At 39.1% G+C, this 25,974-nt stretch overlaps 4 protein-coding genes and 1 long non-coding RNA gene across 5 annotated transcripts in view; 3 read left to right on the forward strand and 2 right to left on the reverse strand.

The window, feature by feature from the left end:
- The first annotated feature begins 4,521 nt into the window (after nucleotides 1-4,521).
- Nucleotides 4,522-5,676, forward strand: si:ch211-165i18.2 (uncharacterized protein LOC100149646 homolog). The gene has a single exon (XM_048259410.1). It carries the CDS (start codon nucleotides 4,522-4,524, stop codon nucleotides 5,674-5,676), a length of 1,155 nt encoding a protein of 384 aa, XP_048115367.1.
- A 3,754-nt stretch (nucleotides 5,677-9,430) lies between these two features.
- LOC125304996 lies at nucleotides 9,431-11,314 on the forward strand. Its single transcript, XR_007195307.1, has 3 exons — nucleotides 9,431-9,666; nucleotides 10,526-10,649; nucleotides 11,253-11,314. It is a non-coding gene; the product is annotated as an uncharacterized LOC125304996 (long non-coding RNA).
- Nucleotides 11,315-12,997: 1,683 nt separating this feature from the next.
- Nucleotides 12,998-19,633, forward strand: LOC125304896. Its single transcript, XM_048259411.1, has 4 exons — nucleotides 12,998-13,341; nucleotides 17,808-18,023; nucleotides 18,123-18,614; nucleotides 18,744-19,633. Exons 1-4 carry the CDS (start codon nucleotides 13,054-13,056, stop codon nucleotides 18,960-18,962), a joined length of 1,215 nt encoding a protein of 404 aa, XP_048115368.1. The 5' UTR covers nucleotides 12,998-13,053; the 3' UTR covers nucleotides 18,963-19,633.
- LOC125304098 (germ cell nuclear acidic protein-like) lies at nucleotides 14,126-16,816 on the reverse strand. The gene is made up of 2 exons (XM_048258121.1): nucleotides 15,764-16,816; nucleotides 14,126-15,436 (listed from the first exon to the last, which is right to left on the reverse strand). Exons 1-2 carry the CDS (start codon nucleotides 15,913-15,915, stop codon nucleotides 15,046-15,048), a joined length of 543 nt encoding a protein of 180 aa, XP_048114078.1. The 5' UTR covers nucleotides 15,916-16,816; the 3' UTR covers nucleotides 14,126-15,045.
- Nucleotides 19,634-22,068: 2,435 nt separating the features above from the next.
- The window catches only part of LOC125305176 (alpha-2,8-sialyltransferase 8E-like), a gene marked incomplete in the record, with an annotated part of 42,902 nt that continues 38,996 nt past the window's right edge, over nucleotides 22,069-25,974 (reverse strand). Inside the window, 2 exon segments of the mRNA XM_048259810.1 lie at nucleotides 22,069-23,453; nucleotides 23,799-23,891. Coding sequence (XP_048115767.1) covers nucleotides 22,988-23,453; nucleotides 23,799-23,891 — 559 coding nt within the window.

Consider the following 25,974-nt stretch of genomic DNA (forward strand, 5'->3'; position numbering starts at 1 on the left):
GACTCCCCGTCAGTTAATGGTTTAATATTTTACTTTATTATTGAAATACTTTTGCTTTGCATGCATTGGTATTTTCCCCAGGAAGTTTTCTTTGAGGATATCAACTTAAAACAGCCTTCACCTGTAGATAGATAGATAGATAGATAGATAGATAGATAGATAGATTCAATGCTTCCTTGTCCACATTGTCACCATGGCAAACCAGTGACTACACTCAAGTTTGATTCTCTTCTGTCATCTCTCTCTCCCCCAACTCTCTCTATCTCTGCCCCAATAATGTGAGCCCATTTATTATGTAGGCTTACCTCTTTACTTCCCCATACCAAAAAAAATGTATACTTAAGTTAATTTTATTAAGTAAACTGCAGTTGAAGTATAATTCCCAAGTTTACTTTATATAGTAAGTTTATTAGTATAAATGTGCTTGTGGTATACTTGTAAATGTACTATTTTAATGCTTCTTCAGACTAAATTGGCCCACTTTCAGTTTATAATAAGTATTTTTAAGGTGTAAAAGTAGTAAAGTTTTAGATGCACTACAAGTGAACTTAGGTGTACTAATGACAATAGACTGCATTTATTATATAGGGATTTTCCACTCCTCTGAGCATTCAAAGCTATGTACACACTCACACACTGATGGCACAGTCACGACAAAATATTATCTACCTCATTTGATTGATTTTTTAATTTAAGTGACTGAATAGAATGTGAACTTTTATTTTCTGATAAAAGTATTATAGTAAAACAATTTAATATAACTTTATTTGAATGTTATAGTAGCAAGATCCAGAATAATTCTCATTACCGATATGGTAAATGACAAACGGAGACCATAAGTAAGAAAACTTTTTTTGATTTTTTTTTTCCATTCACACAAAGTACATTAACACAAATAAGTACATTAAATGAACAGTACTGCACATGAAAATGTATATTTTAGATATTTTAAATTCCATTTTAAATTAATTAACTCTCATTACCGAAAAACAATGTGTATTGTAGAGTTCAATTTTTCAAATAATCTCTTTGTTATAGATATATTTTGAACAAAACCCACTTGTGGGGCACAGTTAAGGAACATTATTATGACAAAATTAAGACATTTTTGTGTCTGAGAAATAACATCTTTACAATATCTATACATTTTTATGCATTACGGTAATGAAAAGTCTGTTACGGAGGATGAGAATTTATGTTACGGTAATGAGAATGATTTCATTTTACCAAACGAATTTCAGATACACACAGGAGAGGTGTTATATTGCTAGTGTCACAGGAAGGGGATTTACCAGAGTGGCCAGTCAACAACCAAGCACTTTTACCATCCAAAAAATCACCAACAAAGCAAACCTTTGTGGGCAAAAAAATCACCAAAAGAGTAGCTTTCAAGAGCATGTCACTGGGCTTACAAGCAGATACCTTCCTTCGTCTGTGTTTTGTTGAATTAGATCCCATGACACCTCCAGAAGGCTCAACAGTGGTGTCTGGCTTCCCAGATCCACCCTCCTCCACACTCCTGACTGGTTCTCTACCAACAAATACCAACAAATTCTTTGGGCATTCCTGTTCATTGCTGTGGCTGTTTATGATCCAATCAGCAACATAACCAGACAAACCTCAAGCCCTAGAGTGGGCACCAACAACTACCACTCTGGAAACAAAGCTGCAAGATTTAACACATCTCAGAGTCAATTCAGGTTGCTATGAGGGCCTCAGTCATGGCCACTGACTTCCTTTTTCAGCTCCTTTCAGTGACCATATTTGGATACTAAAATCTAACAGAAGTGTTGTGGTCGACTTACAAAGCCTCAAACACCTATCTTCACTGTGTGTGCTTGTCAGCCACCTTCCCTTACCTCTGATACCAGTTCTGCATACTTTAATTTTCAAAGGCTTTCTTCATCACTTCATCAAAAGAGAATAAAGTAGACAATGTGCTTACTCTCCAAAATAAAGTGTCATGTCTGGTCTTAAAGCAGTCACATCCCTGACCCATATGTCTCGAATTGCAGTGGCATCCATGGTCCTAGCTCTCTCAGTTGATCTTCTTCTCCACATCATGCCAGCTCATCTTCTCATTACCGTTATTACACATTAAAATGCGTGGTAATGAGAAATTGGAGTAACGGTAATGAAATGTCCTTGACTAAGTTGGCAAATAACACAAAATGCTAGCAAGCTATGTAACCTTAACCTTTACACAATATTAAAGTCTTATACTGTCTTTATCATCATAAAATATCATTTCAAATATTTTTAAAAGCATTGAGTATCGCAGCATATCGGTAATGATAATCAACAGTGTGACAGAACAAAGTTTCTATGACATTTACACAAATATCAGGATGTGAGAGAAGAGAGAGCAACTGAACTTGATTTCATTTTAAACCTTTTGTCCCAAGTGATGCATCATGGGTCTGCTTGTTAATTTAATGGAACAGTGTACTTTTTATAGGCAGGCAAGTCGTATTACGGTAATGAGGAACATTTAGTGTGGACACAATATTTTTACAATAAATGTTGCCTTTCCTTTTGCAAAATATCATAAATATAAATATTAACCATAAATATAGACATTTTACACAACTTTCCAAAATCTTCTTCAATTTATGTAAAAATAATTTTTCATGAAATTAAAACAAACAATAGAATAATGGATCCGGACACATTTCGGTAATGAGAATTCACTTGTGATTTTTGGTTAAATTACTATGAAATAGTGTTATAATGATTGTAAAAAACATCTGTCCCTATACAGTTCTTTACTGTCTTTGTAGAAAATATCATAGTTACTATTAATAAAATATCGGGATCATTCTTGGGGTTATGTGTCTTGACAGGAGGAGTTGGGCTCAAACCTGCAACCTTCCCGTTCCTGGGCAATTCTACCTCCTGAGCCACTGCCACACACTGCTGATATTATATACTTCTAGTCCATGTTTTCATGTTCCTGATAGTATACTTAACGTATCCTCAGTAAAATATAAGTTTAATCGTTTTTGGACTGCAGGTATACTTGTAAGTTTTCTTTACATACTTTAAAGTATATTAGGTTTCCATTCTGGTATTACTGTTATACTTGAAAGTACTTTTAACTATCCTTCAAAGTAGTCTTAAAGTTCAATAATATATACACTAACAGTGGACTACACATACTAAGTATAAGTACCATGTATAGGCTATGTACTTAAACCTTTGTAATTATCAGTATAATCCAAGTTTACAACAATTTAATGTATCTCTGATCACTACACAAAAAGTAAGCTATATACTTAGTTTAAAATAACTAGACCAACAGTACACTTCCACAAATTTCTTTTTGCTAAGGTCTGGCTGTAACATGTCTATTTCACGCCTATGGGAATAAAGCCCTCAGACACAAAATGTCATTGTACAAAGGGTACAAATTAACCTGAAACCTGCAGGCCTGTGAAAGTGAATGCCATGGTGATGTACCATTACTTAATCTATTTCCAAAACAAAGTGACAGTAAAGTGACTTCACACGCACATATGAGAATTTGGACCTTATGCACAGCTTGCGGCTGTATTTCAAGGTTGTTTCCTTGTCCCTTGTTTTCCCTTCCTCTTCCAAGCTTGTTAAAAAAAGAGGGAACTTTGATGTTGTCTTCAGTTATAAAAGCATAGCATTGGCAAAAAATTCATAGAACTTCGTCTTGAACAGCGTCATGATCATTTTAGCTCTGTTCATCTTCACTGCTCTGGCAAAAGTGCCCGTTTGGGCAAAAGTTGTTGATAATTTTAAGGAGTGCCATGAGTTATTTTATAATGGCACTGAACCATGGATAAATGATCAAAGTACTACAAAAATTTGCCAGCAGTTTGAGCAGGGTGTGAATGTCTATGCTTCACTGTATTCAACTTTCAACAGGATTCCTGTGTACAGTGCTTACAAATTTGATCCTAGTTGCAACAACATATATGAACAAAAAAGTGGTGACTGGTTTATTGAGCCGAAGGTAGGTTTTCTTTCAATTTTAATTGGTGCATGTGGTATGTGTTGCTGAATTGATAGTCCAAGCACCTGTTTTTTACTGATTTCTGATAAATGTGGGAAACATGTTTTTGTTAAAATATGTATTTCTTTAAGAGATTTTCCTTTTTCTAAGAAAAAAATTGCTTCCCTTTAAAGTTCGATTTTTCCTCATTGTTTCCATCGTCAAATTACATAAAATTTGACATTAATTTTTTTTATATACCTGTTTTTAGTCAACTTTAGCAGAGGTGCTAATAATTCTGGAGGGCACTGTACATATGTATATATACATACATTTCAAGAGGTTGTCATATGGTAGTTTAGTTGTATTGACAAACCATATCATGAACAAATACAGTGAAGTAAAGCTGTTGTTAAGAAAAGTGCACAGGCTTACTTGGAGCATCTGAGAGAGATTTATATCTTACAAATAAACACAGACAAATATAAATGGTTTATCTTTTTGTTGTGTTTGGTTGTTCATTTAATTTCTTTCAGCTTTCTGGCATCCCTAAGGACTCAATGCAAGCAGAGAAGAATTATGCCAGAGATTACAGCGATGCAATAAAATCCAAACAGGCTGTCAATGGTGATTACTCAAACACAGGTTATGACCGAGGGCAACTCAACCCCAGCAGTTTCCAGTGTGGGGATGGTCGTATAGCTACATTCACCCTGACCAACAGTGCACCTATGGATGCTTCTTTCTACACTGTCCACTTGAAACAGTGGGAGGAATGTGTGAAGGGTATTTTGAGGAACCAGTCTGAGAGTGAGGGAACTGCTTACCTGGTGACAGGAACTGTACCTTCACAAGATCGTAGAATACCAAGACAAGAGGAATTTGATGATGTTAGCAAAAGAGATTTCCACAGAGTCACTGTTCCTACTCATATCTGGACAGCTGTCTGTTATAAGCATAATGTTGATGATGAGAAGTCCTTTTCATTTGGCTATATAGGGCTAAATCATCCAAACAGTACAATAAATGTCATGACTGTACCACAACTTAATGCTGAGCTGCCTGCTCTCTATGGTACATCTATAGTAAATATTTTCACAGATGACTGTTTTTCTAACAATCGTAAATCTGAAGGAATTATCCGACTCCTTTACCAGTCCATCCAGCTGCCCATTAGTGAAACTGATGCTTCAAAGAAGTCAGAGGTAACAGAACTGCTTACAGAGGAGGGAATACACTGCATGGGCTCTTGTCTGTACAGGGACAACTCTAGAGATTATTATTGCTGTGACCAAAAAAATAGAGAGATACCATGTTCTCCTGATTATTCCAATGTAACAGTATATGGAGACAAGTGTTGGAGTGACCACACCTGTGGAACACATGGTTATTACTACTATTGGTGTTATACACACACATCATGGGATTACTGCAGTCCCCCTCCCTTACCACTGGGCAAAGGAGTAGGGAAGTACAGGGGAGATGGGAGCATGTGCCGTTCTGACTACAACTGTGGCTGGTATGGTAATAAATACACCTGGTGTTACACTGATTACAGTAATACCTGGGACTACTGCTGCAATATTGATGCTTACCCATTCTCTGCTCTAAATGGCATGACCTGCAAGACTGACCATCCATGTGATTACTATGGTTATAATTACCTCTGGTGTTATACCACAGATGGGAAGTGGGACTACTGCTGTTCCCTGTGACACACCTATATTGTTTTCCACACACACAATTGACTTTCTGAGCACCGAACAAACAAAAACTAACTACTAATTAATTATACTTCAGTTCATTTGTTCAAAATACTGTTCCAATTAATTAAGTCAAGAAAAAGAGGGATAAAAGAAGGTTATAACTAAATATTTCCCTATTTCCCTTCTTTTACCCCTCTTTTTCATGACTTAACCATATATGTGTAAAATATATTAATATTATATATATTATCTCGGATTTTTATTTTCAATGGTGATTTGGTGATCTGGGATTGGAAATTTCCTGTGGCTTTCATGTTTGTCATTCTTCTGCATTTCATGTTTCTCATTAGTAAAGCATTAGTAAAGGACATAAAACATGTATTTTGTTGGACGGTGCTTACAATTGTATATTGAATATAATGACAGTTAATAAAACAATCATTATGTCACTATTATGATTGAGTGTGTAGACATGCCTTCACAAACGGCACACAACACTTGTTTCCAGTCTACCTGTGTGTTATTTTTTCGCCCATCTTAATGTTTTCTTATCATCGGCCAGCCTATGGCTTTTTCTTTATAACTCTGCATATAAGTCCAGCCTCCTGAAGTCAGTCTTCTGTCAGTCTTCCTGTTGATGTTGACACTGGTGCTTTACAGTTATTTAACAAAGCTTCCAGGCAGTAGCGGAGATTTTGGGGGGGGGGGGGGCTGCGGCGCGAACAACCCGGGGCCTCGCCGCTAGGGGGGGCCCCACTGGTAGGATTTTTTTTTTTTTTTTTAAATACAGTTTATTGACCACATATCCATTCGGAATTGTTTACTACTTAAATGTTCAATAAAAATATATGTAGGCTGGGTTAGGCATAGTTTTTGTCTGTTTAACACAGCCAGAGAGCTGGCTATACTGTGTGAGGGAACTACCGATTTTGATAGGGGAAGAGTTCGTAAGAAAAAGCGTTTGTGTTCAGATGAACACGCAGATGAGATTTTAGAAGACAGCAGGGACAGATTCAGAGTCGATGTGTTTTACTACATACTTGACGTCTTTGTTTCTCAGTTTGAACATCGATTTGCAGATTTCAAGAGAATGGCTGGAAAATTTGCTGCTCTGAACCCGAAACATTTTACTCTGATGCGCCTGAAAAAGTTAGAGCGCTTGCGGACTTTTATTCACAGGATCTATCCAATGCCGACGAAGTGGTTAATGAATGTTACATTTTGTGCAATGTACAGTGAGCTGTGCATGCATTTAAACACCCACAGAATCCTCCCATTTCTCCTCGCAAACGACAGGGATCGGGCTTTTCCTAATCTTGCCATTCTTTATCGTATTTACTTGACGATTCCAAGGCAGAGAGAAGTTTTAGCCGACTGAAACTCATCTTGCGCTCCACCATGGGTGAGTCGCGGCTGTCAGACTTAGCGCTCCTCTGTATCGAGAGAGACATTGAGGTCAATAGGGATAAAGTTATTGACAGATTTGCAAACATGAAGGAGAGAATGCTGAAACTCAAAATAGATTAAATGTTTTTTGCAGTGTGCATGTCCTTTTAGGCCTGTAAAGCTACGTGTCTGTTTTTTCCTTTGTTGAGAAATTCTTAAAAGTGGGCAAACTTTTAACGTTCTTGAGTTCACAGTCGCTCATTTTCTGTTAGGCAAGGGCTATGGGATATTGTTTTCATTTACGTTTCTTTTCTTTAAAAAGGATGGGATAGTTGTTGTCCCTTTAACATGCTAAATGAGTTGAAGTTGTTGAGCAAAGTTGTTTGTTTGACCGGAATAGGGAGCTATGATCAAAGGCTTTATTTTGTATTTTTCCTGGAATAAACATATATTAAATATTTTGGTTGGTTGCCTACTGCATATTACATGTGTGAATGGAAAGGTTGGTGAAATTACGCTAGTGCAAGCCAACGCGACAGTGCGGGTTACTGCAACAATCAGTGAGGGGGTAAACATCTCCCGCCCCCTGCTTCCAGGTGAGGACCTGTGAGGCATCTGTTTCTCATTAGACACTCTAATGCATTTGTCCTCTTGCTCCGTATCAGTAACACATAACACTCCCATACAATGGTGACTAGTCGCCTTAAAAGTAAGCTGTCAAGTTGGTCAAGACCAATAATGAATCACACAAATAAGTCACAACTAAGAGGTTCAATGTACAGTGTGCTCATGGGCTAGACTGCTGCACATAATTTCAACCTAATTGCATTAGACTAAAAGGTTTTCAATAACAAAGTAGTATGAGTAGAGGCAGGTTTCATAGTTATTGGACAAAACTAGAAGTGCCAAGATTTCGTCATTTTAATTTAACTTAGCACAGGCTACTATGCCTGCGAGATAAGCTATCACAAATAAAAAATAACCTATAGCAATTAGTAGGCCTATTGCAGTTCAAACTGCAAACACTTGCAACGCGGCACACACAACAACAACGTCAAAAGAGCTTGATGCTCAGCCAATTTCTCCCTGAATAAAGAACGGTTGATGATGATTGAAATCCGAGAGTGAGAACTAAAGTGCTGGAATCAGAAGACGGAAGATATTTGGAGCAAAGATTTTAAATATGTGTATGTCAGAACATAATATGAGTGCATGGTGCTCTGCGTACTATCTGAAGAAAGCAAATCATACATCTCAACTTCTCTCTGTCTCTCTCTATTGATATCAGACGTCTAAGTTTGGATATGTGTTTGAGGTGAAAATCAAATGTATGAGTTTGCTTTCATGTGGCTGTTGAAATTTAGATCGCTGTCAATTATGACACCAAGATTTAACAGTATCCTTTGCTTTGAGCCCTTTTGTCCTTATGTAGCCTACATGTAAGTTTCAGGAAATGTTTGTGTTTTAAAGCTGTGTGTTGTATACTTGTCTGTATGTGTGCACCTGTGTTTATGTGTATGTGTGTGTGTGTGTGTGTGTGTGTTATGCCCACTTCTAGGGTCAGGGAACTATAACAAAGCTAAATAAAGCAAGGGCAAAATACGGCAGACAACGGTGGATAAATTTGAAAATAATCAATAATTTATTATAATTAAACTAGAACATAAATTAATGCAAAAAGCAATGTTCTAAACAAATAGCAAGTGAAGGCCAGAAGGCCAAAAACGAAGCCGCCCGATTTCCAGGCCTCTCAGACTCACTGTGAGAGGGACTGGAGACCAGGGCCCACTTCCCCGATAACGACAGAGACACGCTCTTAAGAGGGTTTTCTACGATTCATCTTACGATCGTTCGTTTGGTTTTTCCGACTGTTTCCCGAACATGCTCGTAGCGTGAACGCGCGTGAAAGCTGTCCACGTTAATAGTTCTGAAATATCCTCTGATTTGACGGTGATGTCAGGTGACTGCACGTCACAGCTATAGGCCTACCATACGTCCTACTATAGGCCTACCAAACGTCGGATCTACACATTAATTCACATCAATACGAAAATAGAAACACTTTGACATCTGCATGTAAGCATCCCGAGTAGGTTATATACCACACAGAGACATAAATAATTGTAATTATTTTAAGATTAGATTGTTGCACCATGCAATAATTTTTCGCGGTGTCACTTAAGAACACGTTTGAAGATAAGAAAGAAGTCGAGTAAGAAAGAGAGGAAATGTGTAGGCTTAGATTTTGATGCAGTACACTGTAAAAAATACAACTTGCCTTTAGTACTGGCAAATAACTTTTCTGACTAAACATTACTCAAATAATCAAATAGTGTAGTAAAACTCATTATAACAAGTTTTTACAACTAATTTGGGAAATTCACCTAACAAACTTAAGAAAATGAGTTGACTCAACTTGCATAATTAAGTATCTATAAGAGAGAAGTTTCCCAAAGTTCACTGAACTTCTTAGTCAAGTTGGCGCAAGCGCATTGTTTCCTAACGTATCAAGGCGAACCGTGGGCTGCAGATTGAATTTGTCAGGAGGACAGAAGCCAGTCACCTTCCCTACCTGTATGCAGCGTGGAGCAAATGACAACAGCATTGTCAAAGGTAAGTAAGGCATTTAGTTTTATCCAATATCCAATTGTTATGATAGTCAGTCTTTCTCGGTGTCGTGTTGCTTTAGCTAAGCTGATCTGACTGCCCACATTCCGTTAGCAGCTATCACTAGCTAACGTTAGTGATGTCTAGTTATGACTGTGAATGGTAAAAGCTTGCAATGTTCTGAGAAGACATAACCGGTAATGCTGAACAAGGATGTTCCTAAAACATTCACTTTCAGGAACAATTTTGTGTAAAATGGATATCAGCAAGGAACGTTCTTGGAAATAGTGTGGTGTTGTTGAAATAGTGGCTATTAGGCGAAGCTAGCCTGCTAGCTAATCTTAGTAGCTTAATTCCACAACTAGTGATAGCCAGTAGCTGCTACAGCTCAATTATCAGTATAATTGTCTGGTTAGCTATTTCCCTGTTTTGCTGAAAACATGTATGTTCCTAAAATATTCACCTTTATAGAAAGACCTTTGTATTGGATGCCAGCGAGGATAGCTAGCTCACTGTGGAGTAAGCTAAACCCCTGATTAAACCTTACTCCCGCCCAAAGTTTTTAGCAATGTCTTGCAACTGCTGCTACTTTCGATCTGCAGAGGGCTGCATATAGGTTGAAAAAATTAAATGGAAATGTAATTTTTAATGCAACATATGTCAATAGAATGCAGGCACATAAAACAATGGCAACCCACATTAAGCCCGATCAGCTCCCTAAAAAAAAATGCTTGATCAGAGCCAACAAATGGACAAGTTATAGCTTCATCACTACGTAAATGTCCTCCAAGATGTTTAAAAAAAGTCCACTGCACTACAAACCTATATAAAATTAATAATTTTCTACTCTTGTTTGTTGTTGCAGGAGTGTCCATTTTCTCACCCGGATGTAGAGACCCTCCTGACCCATTACAGGCTTCATAACGGTCACCAGGGAAAAAGCTGGCTCTGCCTCCACCCCAAGTGCATGTGCATCTTTAAGACTTCAGGTAAGCTTACATTAAAATTTAATTTGGCACGGTACCATGCAAAAGACAAATCACCTCAGGTCGAAACTACATTCAGTTGTCAATCGTGTACATTCCAATGTGATTGTAGTGCAGTGGACTTTTTTAAACATCTTGGAGAACATTTACGTCGTGGTGAAGCTATAACTTGTCCATTTGTAGGCTGCGACCATAGCATTGGCAATGTACAAAACTTTGCGACACACAAAAGTAGGAAGCACAAACACTTCACATTTAGGGAACTCAAAAATGCAGTAGGTGCACCAGTTAATAATGAACTCAACGTGTTTTAAAATGTATGCAAATTATCGCATATTTTATTAGATACTGCCTAATTTGCATATGTAAAGACTAAATTACAGAAAACTTGTAATACATTATTTTCTCATATTAATGGAAGTAATCTACTGGGAAAGTTTCATAGTGATATCTGCTAGTTAAAAATGTTACCCTATTCACTAGTGTCTCGCCTTAAGTAAAAAAAGAATTAAGAAGACATCTGAGCTGCACCATTGCGGAGAACCATTGTCTTTTAATTTATTTTTTTGCAAATTTAGTGATGTAGTTCTGTGCTTTTCCACCAAGGACGCAGATGCTGAGGAGGACTAGAGGCATGAAAATTGGAATCTTGACCGTCATTGAAGGCGACTCGCCATGAAGGCACCAGACACTGTTACCAATATAGCCATCGTCCTGGAAGAGACTGTTGTTCTACAGGACATCAAGGATCTTCCATCTGCACTGGCCTACCTATGCGGACTCCTGTAACGACATGGGGTGCCAATACTTATGACCCTGTATTTTAAGGAAGAACATTTATTTATTTATGATACATTATTCATTCACAAAGAAAATTGGTGTCCTTAAATGTTGGATATTCCCTCATTTTTTAACTTAAGGCATTAAGATCAATTTCTAAAAGATGATTTAATATTCCTCTTTTTAGTCAGCGTTAGCAGAGGTGCCAGTAATTCTGGAGGGTACTGTAGGTCAGGGGTGTTCAAACTGGCTAAAAATAAAAACATTGTTTGATCTATTTGGATTTTTGAGTTGTTATTTAGACTTGTTTTTTCTTGTTAGAGTCAATGTATTAGTTGGAATTGATATATATTTTCAAGTTGGGAGCATTTGTTGATTCAACTTGATTATCTAAGTTATTTACTGTCAAGTAAAACTTACTCAAAAAAGCTAGTGAAATGTGTTGACTTGTTTTTTTAAGTTGGAAGAACTTTTGATTCAACTTGAATTTTTGAGTTGCCAACCTATTGTAAGTCCACCTTACTTACAATACTAAATTGGCATTACTAGATATTTCAAGTTAAAAGCACTTGATTCAACTTGACTTTTTGAGTTGCTAACCTACTGTAAGTCCACCTTACTCAGAATACTAAGTTTGCATTACTAGATATTTCAAGTTGGGAGCATTTGTTGATTTAACTTGATTATTTGAGTTCTTCACTGTCAAGTTGAAATTACTCAAAAAAGCTAGTGAAATGTGTTGACTTGTTTTTTTAAGTAAACGCAGAGAGTTTTTTTTTACAGTGTAGGCTACAGACTAAACCACATGTTGCTTTCTATGCTTTTTACCTCATAGGCCTCATAAAATATTCACTTAGCAAAGATAATGTCAAACTATTCTGGCAACGTCTCGTTTCATAACTTGATTGCATTTTTGTCCGCTTTTCATCACATTCTTATGACCATTAAATGTAGGCTATTTTGCACGCTAAAATCTGATTCATCACAGGTAAACACAATAAAGAATGGGAACGTAAGATGGATTATGTATTCTAAGTTGTAATTCCTCTGTATGTCCTGTTGGTGACCTCAGTGAGAAGTACTGTTAAGGCGCTCTTAGCCGGTAACGAGTACTCTGGAGCACTTCGTAGATCTACGAGTGTTTTCCACGATGCTCTTAAGCTACGATGGTTTCGGGAAACAGTCGGCAAATCTTAAGACGTTCGTAAGAGGGACTTTACGACGCTCTTAGGCTTAAGATGCTTTCGGGGAAGTGGGCCCTGGTCCAGCAATTAAGCCCCCTGCTGGAGTGTCTGAAAAAAATACAGAGAGACAGCAGGAACACAAACAGCTAGGGACATAACAGTGTGTGATTGAGAGTGAAAGTGAGGTGTTTATGTGTGTACCTGCCTGTTACAGGCATTGGCAGCATATCATCAAAATGAGTTTGAGGCCATTATTTTAAAGTAACAAAAGCTACATTGTGTTGCTTTAAAATCTCTTCAGTAGACTGATCACGTCTTTTGCTTCAGTGTTTGCATTTGGGTCCAAAGTGCTCTCCCCTGCATGTGGCCCACAGGCTATGACAGAAACAAGAGGGAACCTTGTGTCTTTGACCACACAACAACTTAGCGCAACAACTTACATTATGATCATTTTGGCGGTATTAATCTTCACTGCTGTGCCAAAAGGGCCCGTTTGGGCAAAAGTTGTGGATCATTTTGATGAGTGCCCTCAGTTCTTTTATGAGAAAACTGAACCACAGGGCATGGATCAAAACGCCAGGAAGATTTGCCAGCAATATGAACATGAATATTTCTATGCCTCACTTTATTCAACATCCCACAGGATTCCTGTGTACAGTGCCTACATCTTTGATCCTGGCGGTAACAACAAAGGAGGACGAAAAAGTGGTGACTGGTTCATTGAGCCTATGGTGAGGTGTCTTTCTTTTTTGATGAGATAGGGATAATTTAGCTTTCTGATGGCATCTCAGACCACACAATGATGCCAAGAACTACAGGCAAATAAGGGTGAATATTGCTGAGTGGTGCCTTTTGCTGTCTTTAGCTCATTTGCCATGTCAACATAACATATAAGTGACTATGAAGGAGTTTGTTACATTCATCTACGTATGTATGTTGTATTCAGAAAAAGCATTTTCTCCCTTCAATGGCAGGAAATGCATGCCAAGTATGCCTCGTTTACGCGTCAAAAATGACGCACGTCTTTAACACGCGCAAATGTGACAGAGGAGTAAATCATTTCCTTAAGTGTGCTTACTTGCTCCGCCCAAGCTTAACATGTCTAACCTGTTGCGACAAAATATGCCGGAAGTGATTGGAATGCAATATTTCCATAATATGCAGGTATAACTATACCAAAGTCTCTTCTACAACAAGTCTAGATAGTTACCCAATGACAGTTTGTTATGAGTAAAACGTTAACTGAAGGTAAAAATGCCCACCCTATCATCGTCCACCCTGTCGGAAATCAGGCCCTTGGCCCAACAGGGTGTACATTTACTTGACAGGTTGAACATTTTGTCCACACACCTCTATGCAAAATACATTGTTCCATGTCATCACAATATTTGTTTTAATAATTAAATCATACTATGAAATATCTATATATAATTTACAGCATTTCACCCCTATAGGAGGAAATAAAATGCAAATAATTATCTGAAAAAAGGTGTGGGAGTTCAGATAATATTTTTACATCTTGAGTGTCTGCTATTTATGTTAACCTTATACATTTCCGCCCCTATTTTGGAGTTTTTCCTCGAAATTGCACACCGCCTACTTAAAATGGCCCTGTTGCCACATACTTTGACTTACAATCAAGTGCCTGACCTCTTTGGAAAGCTAAGGCCTTGTAGAATTTTTTGGTACCAATAGATTGACTGTGTGATGAACTATCAGAGAGTGGCAAAGGGTAGAATGATAGTTTTTTTTATAGGCGGTTATGCACATCTCTAGAAATGACCACATTCTGCCCTCTTGGTCACTTATTTTCTCTTGAAAACACCACTGAGGCCCACTACCAGGTCTTGTGAATCTGTATGTCAAAGTAGATCCTTATAGGATGAAGTATGACTGTGTGGGACCCATATTTGTGTGGGCATACACATGCGTTTTGCTAAGTGTCCATTTGGAGACTCCAAAAAGACCTTTGGTTACCCAAAACTAAAACTCTTCCTATACAAGAACCCCTTTATGCAGAACCATGATCTTGGTGTCAAATGAAAGGTTACAGTCTGTGTCTCATGATGGAGTGATCCCTGGAGAGCTTTGCAGTGGCTGTGCCATACATTTAGAGATGCATTATCTGACCTGGAACTCTTACTTTTGCTCCAACACCTTTGAGATTTCCATGAAAAAATGACAAACAAGGTAATGCAGCAAACATTTGTATTATAAAATGAAACAAAGGTAAAAATAGTAAATATTATAAATATAAAGGTAAAAAATGAAATGCAGTGCAAAAATTCAAAAATTCAATGCAACAGTACAAACAGCATAACAGTGCAAACATAGTATACAAGTACTTATAAAAACTATTTACATAAGACTAAAGTGCACAGCTATAAAATATAAAAACTATTTACATAAAATTTCACACAGTTCACAGCTACATCCTATTGCTGGATGTTGGCAACTACAGTCAACAAAATGGAGCGTGTAATAAATAACTGAAAGAGTTGTAATATTGAGTACTGTGTAGAGATCAGCTGGGGGCCAGGAGTCCTCATAGGGCGAAACGTGGGCTGTGGTGGTATGGTGTCCTGGATGTCCGTCCCATGCCATGGTTCTGTGCCTCCGCTCTCCTGTCTGCTGTGGGAGCGCCCTCTTCCCCTGCCTCTCCCCCTTCCTTGGCCTCTCCCTCTTCCTCTGCCTCTCCCCCTGCTTCTTGCAGCACCCTTTCCTCTTTGTGTCCCACTGGTCTCAGCCACCGGCTCCTCTTCCTCAGACACAGGATCCTCAGCTCTTGATGTTTTGCTTGGCGGGACCCAGTCTTCATTGCTGTCACTGAAACAATTGTACAGATGGAAGTTAGACTCAGACCCACTAAAGTATATGAAAACCCTTCCCAACAACTTATACAAATTATATAAATGTGTGTACTCAGGTCACACCTCCCCTGCACTCTTTTTTACACAAACACACACACACTGCATTCTCACCTAACTCCCCTCCCCCAGATACCAGAACTATTCACACCTCCCCCTGCACTCTCTTTTTACACACACACACACACTGCATTCTCACCTAACACCTAAAAACTATGCACTAAACATTACAAAAGCAAACGAAACTGTATCTGTAACTGTATATGGATATAAGTAGTATACTCACAGCTCGAAATCAGGGTCCTTCCCAGCTAAAAAGTTGTGCTCCTCCTCGGAGTCGCATTCGGAGAAACTACTTTCGGCTCCTTCATCAATGTCCTCCAGATCATCGATGTCCTCCGGTTCAACATGTTTCGTTTTTGCTTGTCTTTTTGGCATGTTTTTACAAACAAAAACCTTCAAAAACTGCCTCTTGCTTGTTCAGTAAAACACTTCCAAAACACTGCTTCGGTGACTATGTTTACGCATCTGTTTTACGCATTGAATTTAGCCGACAAGGAAGTAGAATGTGACGATGTGTCACATGTCTAAAGAAAGCTCTCCTCATTGGCTACACAGACATCTAGGTCCCATCTCATTGGCTCAATCAGACGCAGCGCTATGGCCATTCAAAGACTGTCAGATTCATCGCTTACGTGACTCATTGGCTTTGATGGCATCTATCTCGACTCTCATTGGTCCTACAGACATGTAATTGGTATCGATGGAATCAGAAGAGCCTCGTGAACACGCAGAGTACCGTGAATCCAGCGACAATAATGGAAATAGAACCGAAATATATGGATTTCCGCGAAAAATAAGTTTTTACTTCGCTTCTTTTCGTATGCATCTGTTTTGTTTGTATTGGCGTGTACAACTACTCAATATATTGGCAATAAAACAATGTAGATATTTTACATCTATGGATTCTTACGAAAATTTCAAGACCAAGCATGCTGGGCTAACTTATTGGTACGGCCATACAGACAAGTGACAAAGGATGAACGCAGCAACTTTGGGGGGTGGTGGAGGGGGGTATTCTGATATGTTATATATCGGGATAAACTTATATTTTACACACAAAATATATGTTAATTCATGGAAAGCTTTACATATATCGATTCTTAGCTTTAAAATGGTATATAGCATGACTATGGTAGTTCATGATAAGGTGCAAAAAAATGCATGGGGTTGTTGTTGGGGGGCACTGTATTTGTCCCGAATGCGGGTCACTATTAATGTACTGGGTTTTTAATACATAAATATAATAGAAAGTTAAAGGACAATTCCGGCGCAAAATGAACCTACTGTAGGGGTTAATAACACATGTAGATAGATAGATAGATAGATAGATAGATACTTTATTGATCCCCAGGGGAAATTCAAGGTCTCAGCAGCATACAGACAACACAAACACATTCTTTAACAGCAGAAAGAGTAATTAAAGTATATAATATAAAAACACAACTAAGCAATAAGGACAGTAGAAGATAAAGAATATGCTAAATATACTAAAATACAAATTATACTAACACTTAAATACCATATATAAAAATATACTAAAATACAAATGACAAAAATACAAATTATACTAACTAACACTTAATCTAAATTCTAAAAACAGTATCCACATAGTGGTGATTAATCAATCAGAGGCGCTTGCAATGACTGAGGCATGTGTACCGAGTTAGACCGTTCTCTGGGATATGTTTTCATGCTAATTGAATGTGACCAGTTTTAGCGTATAATGCTAGTTAAGTCATGTGACAGTTCAGCTCATGATGCACGACGTTGGACGCAATGCAACGTGAGCTTAACTGTCACGTGACTTTTTCCAAGATGGAGCCCGCCTGCTTTGCCTGTATACGTGAACGATACTGTCTTTCTAAACTATATCTTTTTTAACTGTCTGTACACTTACAAAGTTAAAAATGCTTCAGTTTACATGTAGGGACCCTCATTATGTTACCGTCGAAATGTGGTTCTATTTAGAGCCTTGTTAGTGGAATAGAAATAGCGATTTCTTTTTACTTGAGCCTATGCCCTTAAAACTAGCGTTATACGCTAATTAGTGGTTTGCAATAAAACCGGTCACATTCGATTAGCATGAAAACATATTCCAGAGAACGGTTGAACTCGGTACACATGTGTTATTATCCCCTAGGTTCATTTTGCACCAGAATTGTCCTTTAAGACCAAAATGTTCAATTGTGAGGGCTGAATGGCACTCTCCTGTGATATTCACCCATATAATGGTCTTCCTTTTTGGTTGTTAATTTAATTTCTTTCAGATTTCTGGCATTTCTGAGGACTCAATGCAACCAGAGACCAGTAACCGCAGAGACATAATAAAAAGAAACCAAGCTGTTAATGATAATGTAATTACAGATTCTCTTATGACCCAGATAGCAAGAGCTGGCGGACCACTGTCGGCCCATTGGGGGCAATGCTGGCGGTCTGCTGGCATTTTGCTCATCGGTTCTCTGGCGGTCCGCTGGCGGGTTGCAGACAAATTGGCCAATATTTTGTCACTATTGGTCTAAAATCTTTTTTATTTGTTCAGTTATACTCCATATATCATTTTATTAACTTTTCTTAATATTCATGACAAGTTCAATTTAAAGAGATGGTGGTCCAATGGCGGACCACAAGTGGCACGCCACCGGCGGCATACCAGCAGTGGTCCGCTATCTGCCAATCTGATTTTGCTATCTGGGGACCAAGGGCACCTCAACCCCAACAGTTTCCATTGTGAGAAAGATGGTCGTATAGCCTTCACCCTGACCAATGCTGCACCTACGGATGCCTGCTTCAACTGTGTCCATGGGAAAGACTGGGAGAAGGGCGTCAAAGACATTTTGAATGCTGAACAACCAGGTGCAGGAACTGCCTACCTGGTAACAGGAACAGTTGTTGATGTATCACAAGATTATAGAATACCAAGACGAGGGGAATTTGGTGATGATAGCACAAGAGAATACCACAGTGTTACTGTTCCTACTCATATCTGGACAGCTGTCTGTTATAAGCATAATGTTGATGATGAGAAGTCCTTTTCATTTGGCTACATAGGAAAAAATCAGCCAGACAGCAACATAACATAATTGCCAAGACTGTACCACAACTTAATCATTACCTGTGATAGATGACTGTTTTTCTACGAAACGTAAATCTGAGGAAAATGTCAAGAGGCTTTACAGGGAAATCCGGTTGCCTATAAGTGACAGATACTGCTCATGTCTGATGATGCTCTGAATACATTTCATACCGCTACGAGCCGGTTTAATGATAAAGTTCTACATCCTTTAAAGAGGCCAAAAGTAACAGAAATGACAATACTTGAGTCTTTTGACAGCCTGGAGACATGGTTTAAAACGACAGAGATCATGAAATATATCTGTCTGGGTCGGCTTGTGTACTGTCACAGCCAATCTGTACCTTCATAAAGACTGTTGGTAGAAGAGAGTTGAAAAAAAGAGACACTGGTGATGATTCTCAAGAGGTCGTTTGTAGGCTTGTTCCAGAGGACGCATCAGCAATGATGACAACTGGGACTTTTGTTGCTGATAGTTGTTACAGTGCTGAAAGTGGCAAGACCTGTAATCCAGATAGTCCATGCAGTTATATCATTACTCGATGGCTTACTTTTCTTATATCCCTTTTTGCGTCACAACAGAAGGGTTTTGGGAACGCTGCTGTACCCTATCGTGACCCATCTCTTCAGGTTCAGAAAACTTATCTGGTTTTAGAAAATAATTAATAAAGGGACTCTTTCTTCCACCAGGCAATCAGGATCTTAAACACTGCCTAAATTATTTCAGTGTTTCTAGTTTCTATTTTTTTTTTTTTATTATGTGTGTGTTTTATTGTCCTTATGTGTTATCAAGCTGCTGCAAGTAAAGAGCAGAGCAAGAATTAAGATTTTTGCGCCTTTTAATATGCGAGTATGAATTAAGATGCAACAATAAAACTGAATCTGAATCTGGTGTCTATACTGTGACATTCTCGTTGAGTTATGGCAGACTTGTAGTGTGTCAACCTCATGTTTTCAATATTGCCACTTAGGGGCGTGAGTGTAAAAAAGATCTTTATCCATCCTCCATGAAGCAGAGGGGAAACTAAAGCTGAGGGCCCCAATTCAAAACTCAGGCAAAGTGCAATGTTTGTCAACTAGCAAAGATCTTCTGCTTGGGTTTTTGGACTTGGACTACTGTACAAAAAGAGAAAATACTTTCCTCAAATGTGTTTATAGCTGTATGCATGGCGTACCTGCGGTCTGAGCATACATAAGACCAGTCGCTCCATTGTTTTCATCACGTGATGTTAGAATGACAGGCCTGTAGTCATTAAGCTCACTAGGGTGTGGTTTCTTAGGGACGGGGGTGAGACATGATGTCTTCCACAGTGTTGGAACTTGTCCGAGACGGAGACTCAAGTTGAAGATGTGCTTCAGTGGCTGGATTACCAAAGATTCTATAGCGCTCCGCTCTAAATTCTTGGGATATCCCCGCTTTGGAATGCCTGTAATCCAATCACAAATTAATAAATAGTTTGACTAGACCTAACTGTTGTATAAAGAATAAGATGGCAGTTTGGGCTACAAACATCAAATTGTCAAAGCATAGACTTTGCCGAGTTTTCATATAGATTTCCATTTCTCGAGGTTACCGAGTACTGTCAATCAGTTTTTACATAGCTTAAGTTGCTACAGCCAGCAGCTAATACAGCCAGGCAGCAACATCGCTACACTCTGGGTAAGACGGCAACGTTTCTGGATTGTGTCTAAATATGTTTCTTCTTTGCATGGTAGTTTTGATCACCAATTGTGGATGGAGTGTCAAACTGTGTACATAGGCAATGGTTATCGGAGGTTTCCCTGAGCCCATTTAATGATTTCCATTACAGAAACAGACCACAACTATCTAATATTTTTTTCAGCCCTAAAATGAATTGAATTCACTGAAGTGAATATCTCCACATCTTTAATGCTGACTGACTCTGCCTCTCTGGGATGCTCTTTTATTAATGGTATCAGTTAACCTATTTAGTTATGAAATGTTCCTCTTGTTTTCTTTAGCATTTCACAACTTCATTACTCCAAATTCACACCCCTTGTTCTCTGTTGAATTACTCATAGTACTCCTCACACAGATGTCACACACATTATCAAGCTTTCCAATGATATAAGTGGCTGGTTGCTGTGATAAACGAAGAAAGAATTAAATAGACCATAGCATGCACAGATTAACTGTGACATCTGCACATATGCAAGCACAGCTTACTTCAGGTGACATATAGGAGAGGACTATAAGGCACATTCTTCATCCAATGGTTCAGTGACAAGACTTCAGTGATTAAAACGAATAATTCATAATGAATAACATATTTATGTCAGTACATATATTTTCATAAATTACTAGGCCAAAGAGTATCCCACCATCATGATTCTTATATTGTCATATTCCAGACAATCCCACTGTAAGACCTGAGACTATGCAAGCTGCACGTTCTGAACAGACACACCCACTTCAGCCCTGCACAGCTTCCCCGGAGTTTTAGCTACACCTGGGACTAATGACCAATTAACCTCACCCTTTATATTCACTTGGAGCACCTCACACCAGCGTGAGGTATTGTTGTTTGGATTACTCTTTGGATTCTCCCTTGGATTGTTTATTGGATTTGTGACCAGCTACGTGAACTTTATTAAATCAATTTGCTTACTGCATTTGAGTCTGAGGTTCATTCGTTACACCCACCTACACAAATATGAATATATATTTATATTGGCATGATTCCTGGTGACATGAATGCAGAAACATGAAAACATGATCATGGAAAGACATGGAAAGTTTTACTTAATATAAAGACATGACATATACAAATATTATCACATCACACTGTCCCAAATACAGGAAGCCCAGACAGTCCTGAAAAAAACAAGATGTAGCATGTATAGATGGTCATTACAATGACCAAGATAAGAGCTTAAAAGTAAAGGTAGTACAATTACACTGAAAATAGCATTGGGCTCATTAAGATGTGTGTGTGCTTCTCTATCTAATTTACAGAGAAATAAAAATGTTCCTATACCACAATCCATATGGTATGTACGCTACATACAAATAATCCTGCCTTTGTACTTTTGCTCCTGATTAGCTCTAAGTGTGTTTGTATTTGTGTGTGTGTGTGTGTGTATGGACCTGTCTTGTTTTGTGTGTGAATGTTTTGATGTCTCCCTGTGTATGTTTTAAATGCAGAGTGTATGTTTACCTGCAAGTGACGTGTATTTCTGTGTTTGTTTGATCAGCAGACTGCCAAGTGTGTGTGGCTGTGTGTGTCCATCTCAGGGATGTGCACAGAGATTGTGGGGGGCAGGGGCTCAAGTGTTTTTACTCTTGTAAAGCGACCTTGGGTATCTTGAAAGGCGCTATATAAATTGAAGTTATTATTATTATTATTATTATTATTATTAAGTGAAAAAACACCAGACACCAGAAAGTCTTTTAACCCTTCCTTACTAGAAGTAATTTATTTTATTTTATTATTAGTTTAAGTATAAAAGGATTACAGAAAAAGAAGCAAAATATTAGAAATATAAAAATGTGGATTACATGAAAAGAAATGAAATAACAACTTATAAAAATGTACCAAGTAAAACGTTTTAAAATCCCCTAAGAGAGAAAAAAATAGCAAAGTCCCTACTCTAGCCTAGTCTCAACCACAAGTGTCAACGAGGAGAACCGGGCGAGTGATGTCTCTCACACCTTACTTTTTATAGTCATTCACCCATACCTAAATATGGTAAGTGGTTATGTGATTGGCAGATTTCTATCTGTCCTAGACAGGCACTGCAGTGTGACCTTAAGATGACCTCCACCAGGTTGTTTATGGTCTGTTCAACAATGCACCTGCATAGGGCAACAATGTTGTTTCAAACAGGTTTCTAAGTATCCCGCCCTCTGTGGTCCCCGAGCCTCTCGAATTTTCTAAGAAAAAGCTTGTGTCTGCTGTTACCTAGCCTAACCACAATTGTCTCCTAGAAGCGACTCATTTACCCTAGACCTCTCTTATCACAACATATTTTCCATTTCTTTCATACAAACATGATTTTGTCTTAATGATACTAACAACACACTTGTTAAAACATGCTTCAAACAGGATGACATATCCGATTTCTTTCATTATCCAAACAAGATTATACATTTGATTATATTAATTTTCATAGCAGGATTACAAATTTGATATCACTCATCTCAGCAAGGTTATACTTTATATAGCCTTATAGTTATAATTTATATATTAGTTTTCATTTTTGCCTCATCCAACACCATCTGTGTATGTGTGTGTGTGTGTGTGTGTTTATGCGTGTGCATTGTATGTGTGTCCATCTGTGTGTGTGTGTGTGTGTGTATACATGTTTGTGAGTGTGCCCATGTTGCCCCATGATTGCGTTCAGTGTTTTGGGTGATCAGCTGCAGGGCTGTGTGTGTATGTGCAGGATGCCTCGCGTGTGCATGTGCAGGAAGTGGAGCAGCTCGTGCGGCATAGCATGGACGCCCGGCTTCGCCTTGACGTCGTCGTAGTAGTGGTTCGTGATGGAGACACCCGCCGGGTTCGTGGGGAAGGCCCAGAAGCCGTACAGGTGCACCTCCTCACACAGCTCCATGGCTGCGGTGACGAGCATGAGGCCGGTGCTCAGCCGGTTGGCGTGCACTCCCTGCAGTTTCCAGAAGAGCTGCATGTTGAGAAGGTACTGCGGATGGAAGAAGAACACACCAGCTGGTGACCTGAAGTCATCCACCACGTACTTGGCACGAAAGGAATTGCTGTCAGTGTATTTCCGTTGGTAGAAGGCGGGCAGCACGATGGAGGCATTCCCATACGACTGCAGGGCTTCGTAGAATGGCCTGCGCCATTTCTCTAATTTTTGGAACCTGGTGAGGAGTGGGTGTTTTTAGTAACTGTTGTACACACAGATGTGTATGTGTGTGTGTGTGTATGTGTGTGTAGCTCTGTGAGATAAGTTAAGCTTTGTATTCATATGTTTAAATCTCAGCAAATGACTGCAAAGGTGTGTGTGGCATATACCACTAATTCATTCAGACAATGCTGCAGTTAACTTATGGCTTTACAATCATGGCCTAGTTCAAAAGATGTATCATACACATTGAATTAAATATAAACCCCAATATTTCACCAATCAATTGCACATATTCACATTTAGCAGCCCTATATACAGTATGTCTACAGGTTGTGTTCAGACAGAGTTGTTAGTGTACCTCTTTATGATGATGCTTGGGTTGATAGTGACAAAGTTAGTCTTCGAGCCCACATCGGCAGAGTATTTATCAGACACAGGTGGAATGTTGCACCTGACCGAGAGAACAAGAGTTAAACAGCGCGAGAAAAGTCAATGATGGAGTGTTGTATTTATGTGTGTGTGTGTGGTGATGGTGGTGGATGCCAGTCTGATCTTTTTACACCGTCGAGAGCATCAAAAGAAAACCCAACAGTAGGCAGGACAGCAGCACAGAGACAGCAGTTCTTAGGAGGAAGCATACAGTGTACAGCACATTGATCAGCACACTGATGTTGAATGAGAAGGCCTGGCTCTCAGTCTCCGCTCTAATTCATCCCAAAGGTATTCTACAGGGTTAAGGTCAGGACACTGTGCAGGCCAGTCAAGTTCATCCACAACAAACTCTGAAATAAATTAATTTGTATGTGTAAAGTGTAAGGAAGGAAACCATCAGTGCAGCACTCCACCAATCAGGCCTTTATGGTAGAGTGGCCAGATGGAATCCATTTTTACCGGAAGTTTGCAAAAAGCACCTGAACGACTCTCGGACCATGAGAAGTAAAATCATCTGGTCTGATGAAACGAAGACTGAACTATTTGGCCACAATTCCCAACGGCGTGTGTGGAAGAAACCAGGTACTGAGCTGCACTGATGGTTGTCGTTCTTTATGCTTCTCTCATATTCTCAAAGGAACTCTGTATCTCATTCATAGTGACCATTGGGTCCTTGGTTACCTGTCTGACCAAGGCCCTTTGAGGCCTTATGAGTGTGTAGATTTGCACAAAATCTGGTTTGGTTCTTAACGGGAGCTTTTACTGCCTAAAATATCTGATATTGTATACCGTGCTCAGAGTTTGGTGCTGGGCTGGTGGGTGCCCTATTTCCACCCACTCACTCGGCGCATCAACAATTTAACAAAAAAAAAAACAAGCAAAATCAAAATGCCAATGGCGCTCCAAGCGGTTTTGTACATGCAGTCTTACAACACGGTTTACAGCTCTTCGAGTCACTGTCCAATGTCATTTTTGGTACAGAGATCATTTAGATACCTTTATGGGGTGGGTGCTTGCGTTTCTTTAGGAATTTGCCGTTTTGGTTTGTATAGGAATGAATGTCAAGTGACATACAAATAAAAAGGGCAAAAATAGGGCATGGGCGGAAAGAGGTAACTTTCCGTTACCTATTTCGATTACAATGTTGTTACAATTGTGCTCTGTTTAAAAGATGGCATCCATGAAGAAAAGAAGACATCTGGCAATGGGACACAAGGTATGGTATGCCAGACTTCAAAAGTAAGTATAAGTGTAAGTATAAGTATATATACTTTTTTGATCCCGTGAGGGAAATTTGGTCTCTGCATTTATCCCAATCTGTGAATTAGTGAAACACACTCAGCACACAGTGAGCACACACTAATCCCGGCGCAGTGAGCTGCCTGCAACAACAGCGGCGCTCGGGGAGCAGTGAGGGTTAGGTGCCTTGCTCAAGGGCACTTCAGCTGTGCCTACTGGTCAGGGTTCGAACCGGCAACCCTCCGGTTACAAGTCCGAAGCCCCAACCAGTAGGCCACAGCTGCCCAAGTATGCGAACACAGGGACCTGGACCTCTTCAAAAACCCTAGTTTACAGTACTCTATATGTTCCAAGGCCGTAGTGATGATGTCAACATTGGGTGGGTGGGGGGGACCAAATTTGTGGTGGGGTCTGGGGGATGATGACTTCTGATGAGTTTTGTGGAAAGAGAAGAGAAAGGCGGAGAAGCGACTTCACACTTGGGCTTCAGGGCCCCCTGAGCTCTTGGGCCCAGTAGGCCCATTCAGTAATCCATCCCTGGATATAGTCCTGTGGTATGACTCCATTTGTCTCCAAAATGTACATTTTAAAAGAAATTACAGTATCTTGTATCTCTATATTACACACAATGCAATGGCTCTAATTTGTCAAATTACTTACAGCTGAAGATTTTTTTAACTAAGGCTTAGACTCATAGGTTTGGACCTACAGTATAGCCTAATAAGATTTTGTGTTTTGATTTTATTATGCTGGCGGCTAGTCACACAATTTTAACATAGTTTGAATGGGACAGGATTCAGGAATAGGCTACGACAGGCCCCTCTTCTGTCTGACTAACCTCACGTTACCCTATGCATTATAGG

This window comes from Alosa alosa, chromosome 12 (genome assembly GCF_017589495.1).
Source record: "Alosa alosa isolate M-15738 ecotype Scorff River chromosome 12, AALO_Geno_1.1, whole genome shotgun sequence".
Lineage (NCBI taxonomy): Eukaryota > Metazoa > Chordata > Actinopteri > Clupeiformes > Clupeidae > Alosa > Alosa alosa.

Coding starts and splice junctions, on each gene's coding strand:
- LOC125304098 (XM_048258121.1), bottom strand. CDS start 15,915: ATGCCAAAAAGACAAGCAAAAACGAAACATGTTGAACCGGAGGACATC. Junction 15,437..15,763: donor AAGGACCCTGATTTCGAGCT/GTGAGTATACTA, acceptor CAATTGTTTCAG/TGACAGCAATGAAGACTGGG.
- si:ch211-165i18.2 (XM_048259410.1), top strand. CDS start 4,522: ATGCAAGCAGAGAAGAATTATGCCAGAGATTACAGCGATGCAATAAAA.
- LOC125304896 (XM_048259411.1), top strand. CDS start 13,054: ATGATCATTTTGGCGGTATTAATCTTCACTGCTGTGCCAAAAGGGCCC. Junction 13,342..17,807: donor ACTGGTTCATTGAGCCTATG/GTGAGGTGTCTT, acceptor AATTTCTTTCAG/ATTTCTGGCATTTCTGAGGA. Junction 18,024..18,122: donor CGGTCCGCTGGCGGGTTGCA/GACAAATTGGCC, acceptor CTTAATATTCAT/GACAAGTTCAATTTAAAGAG.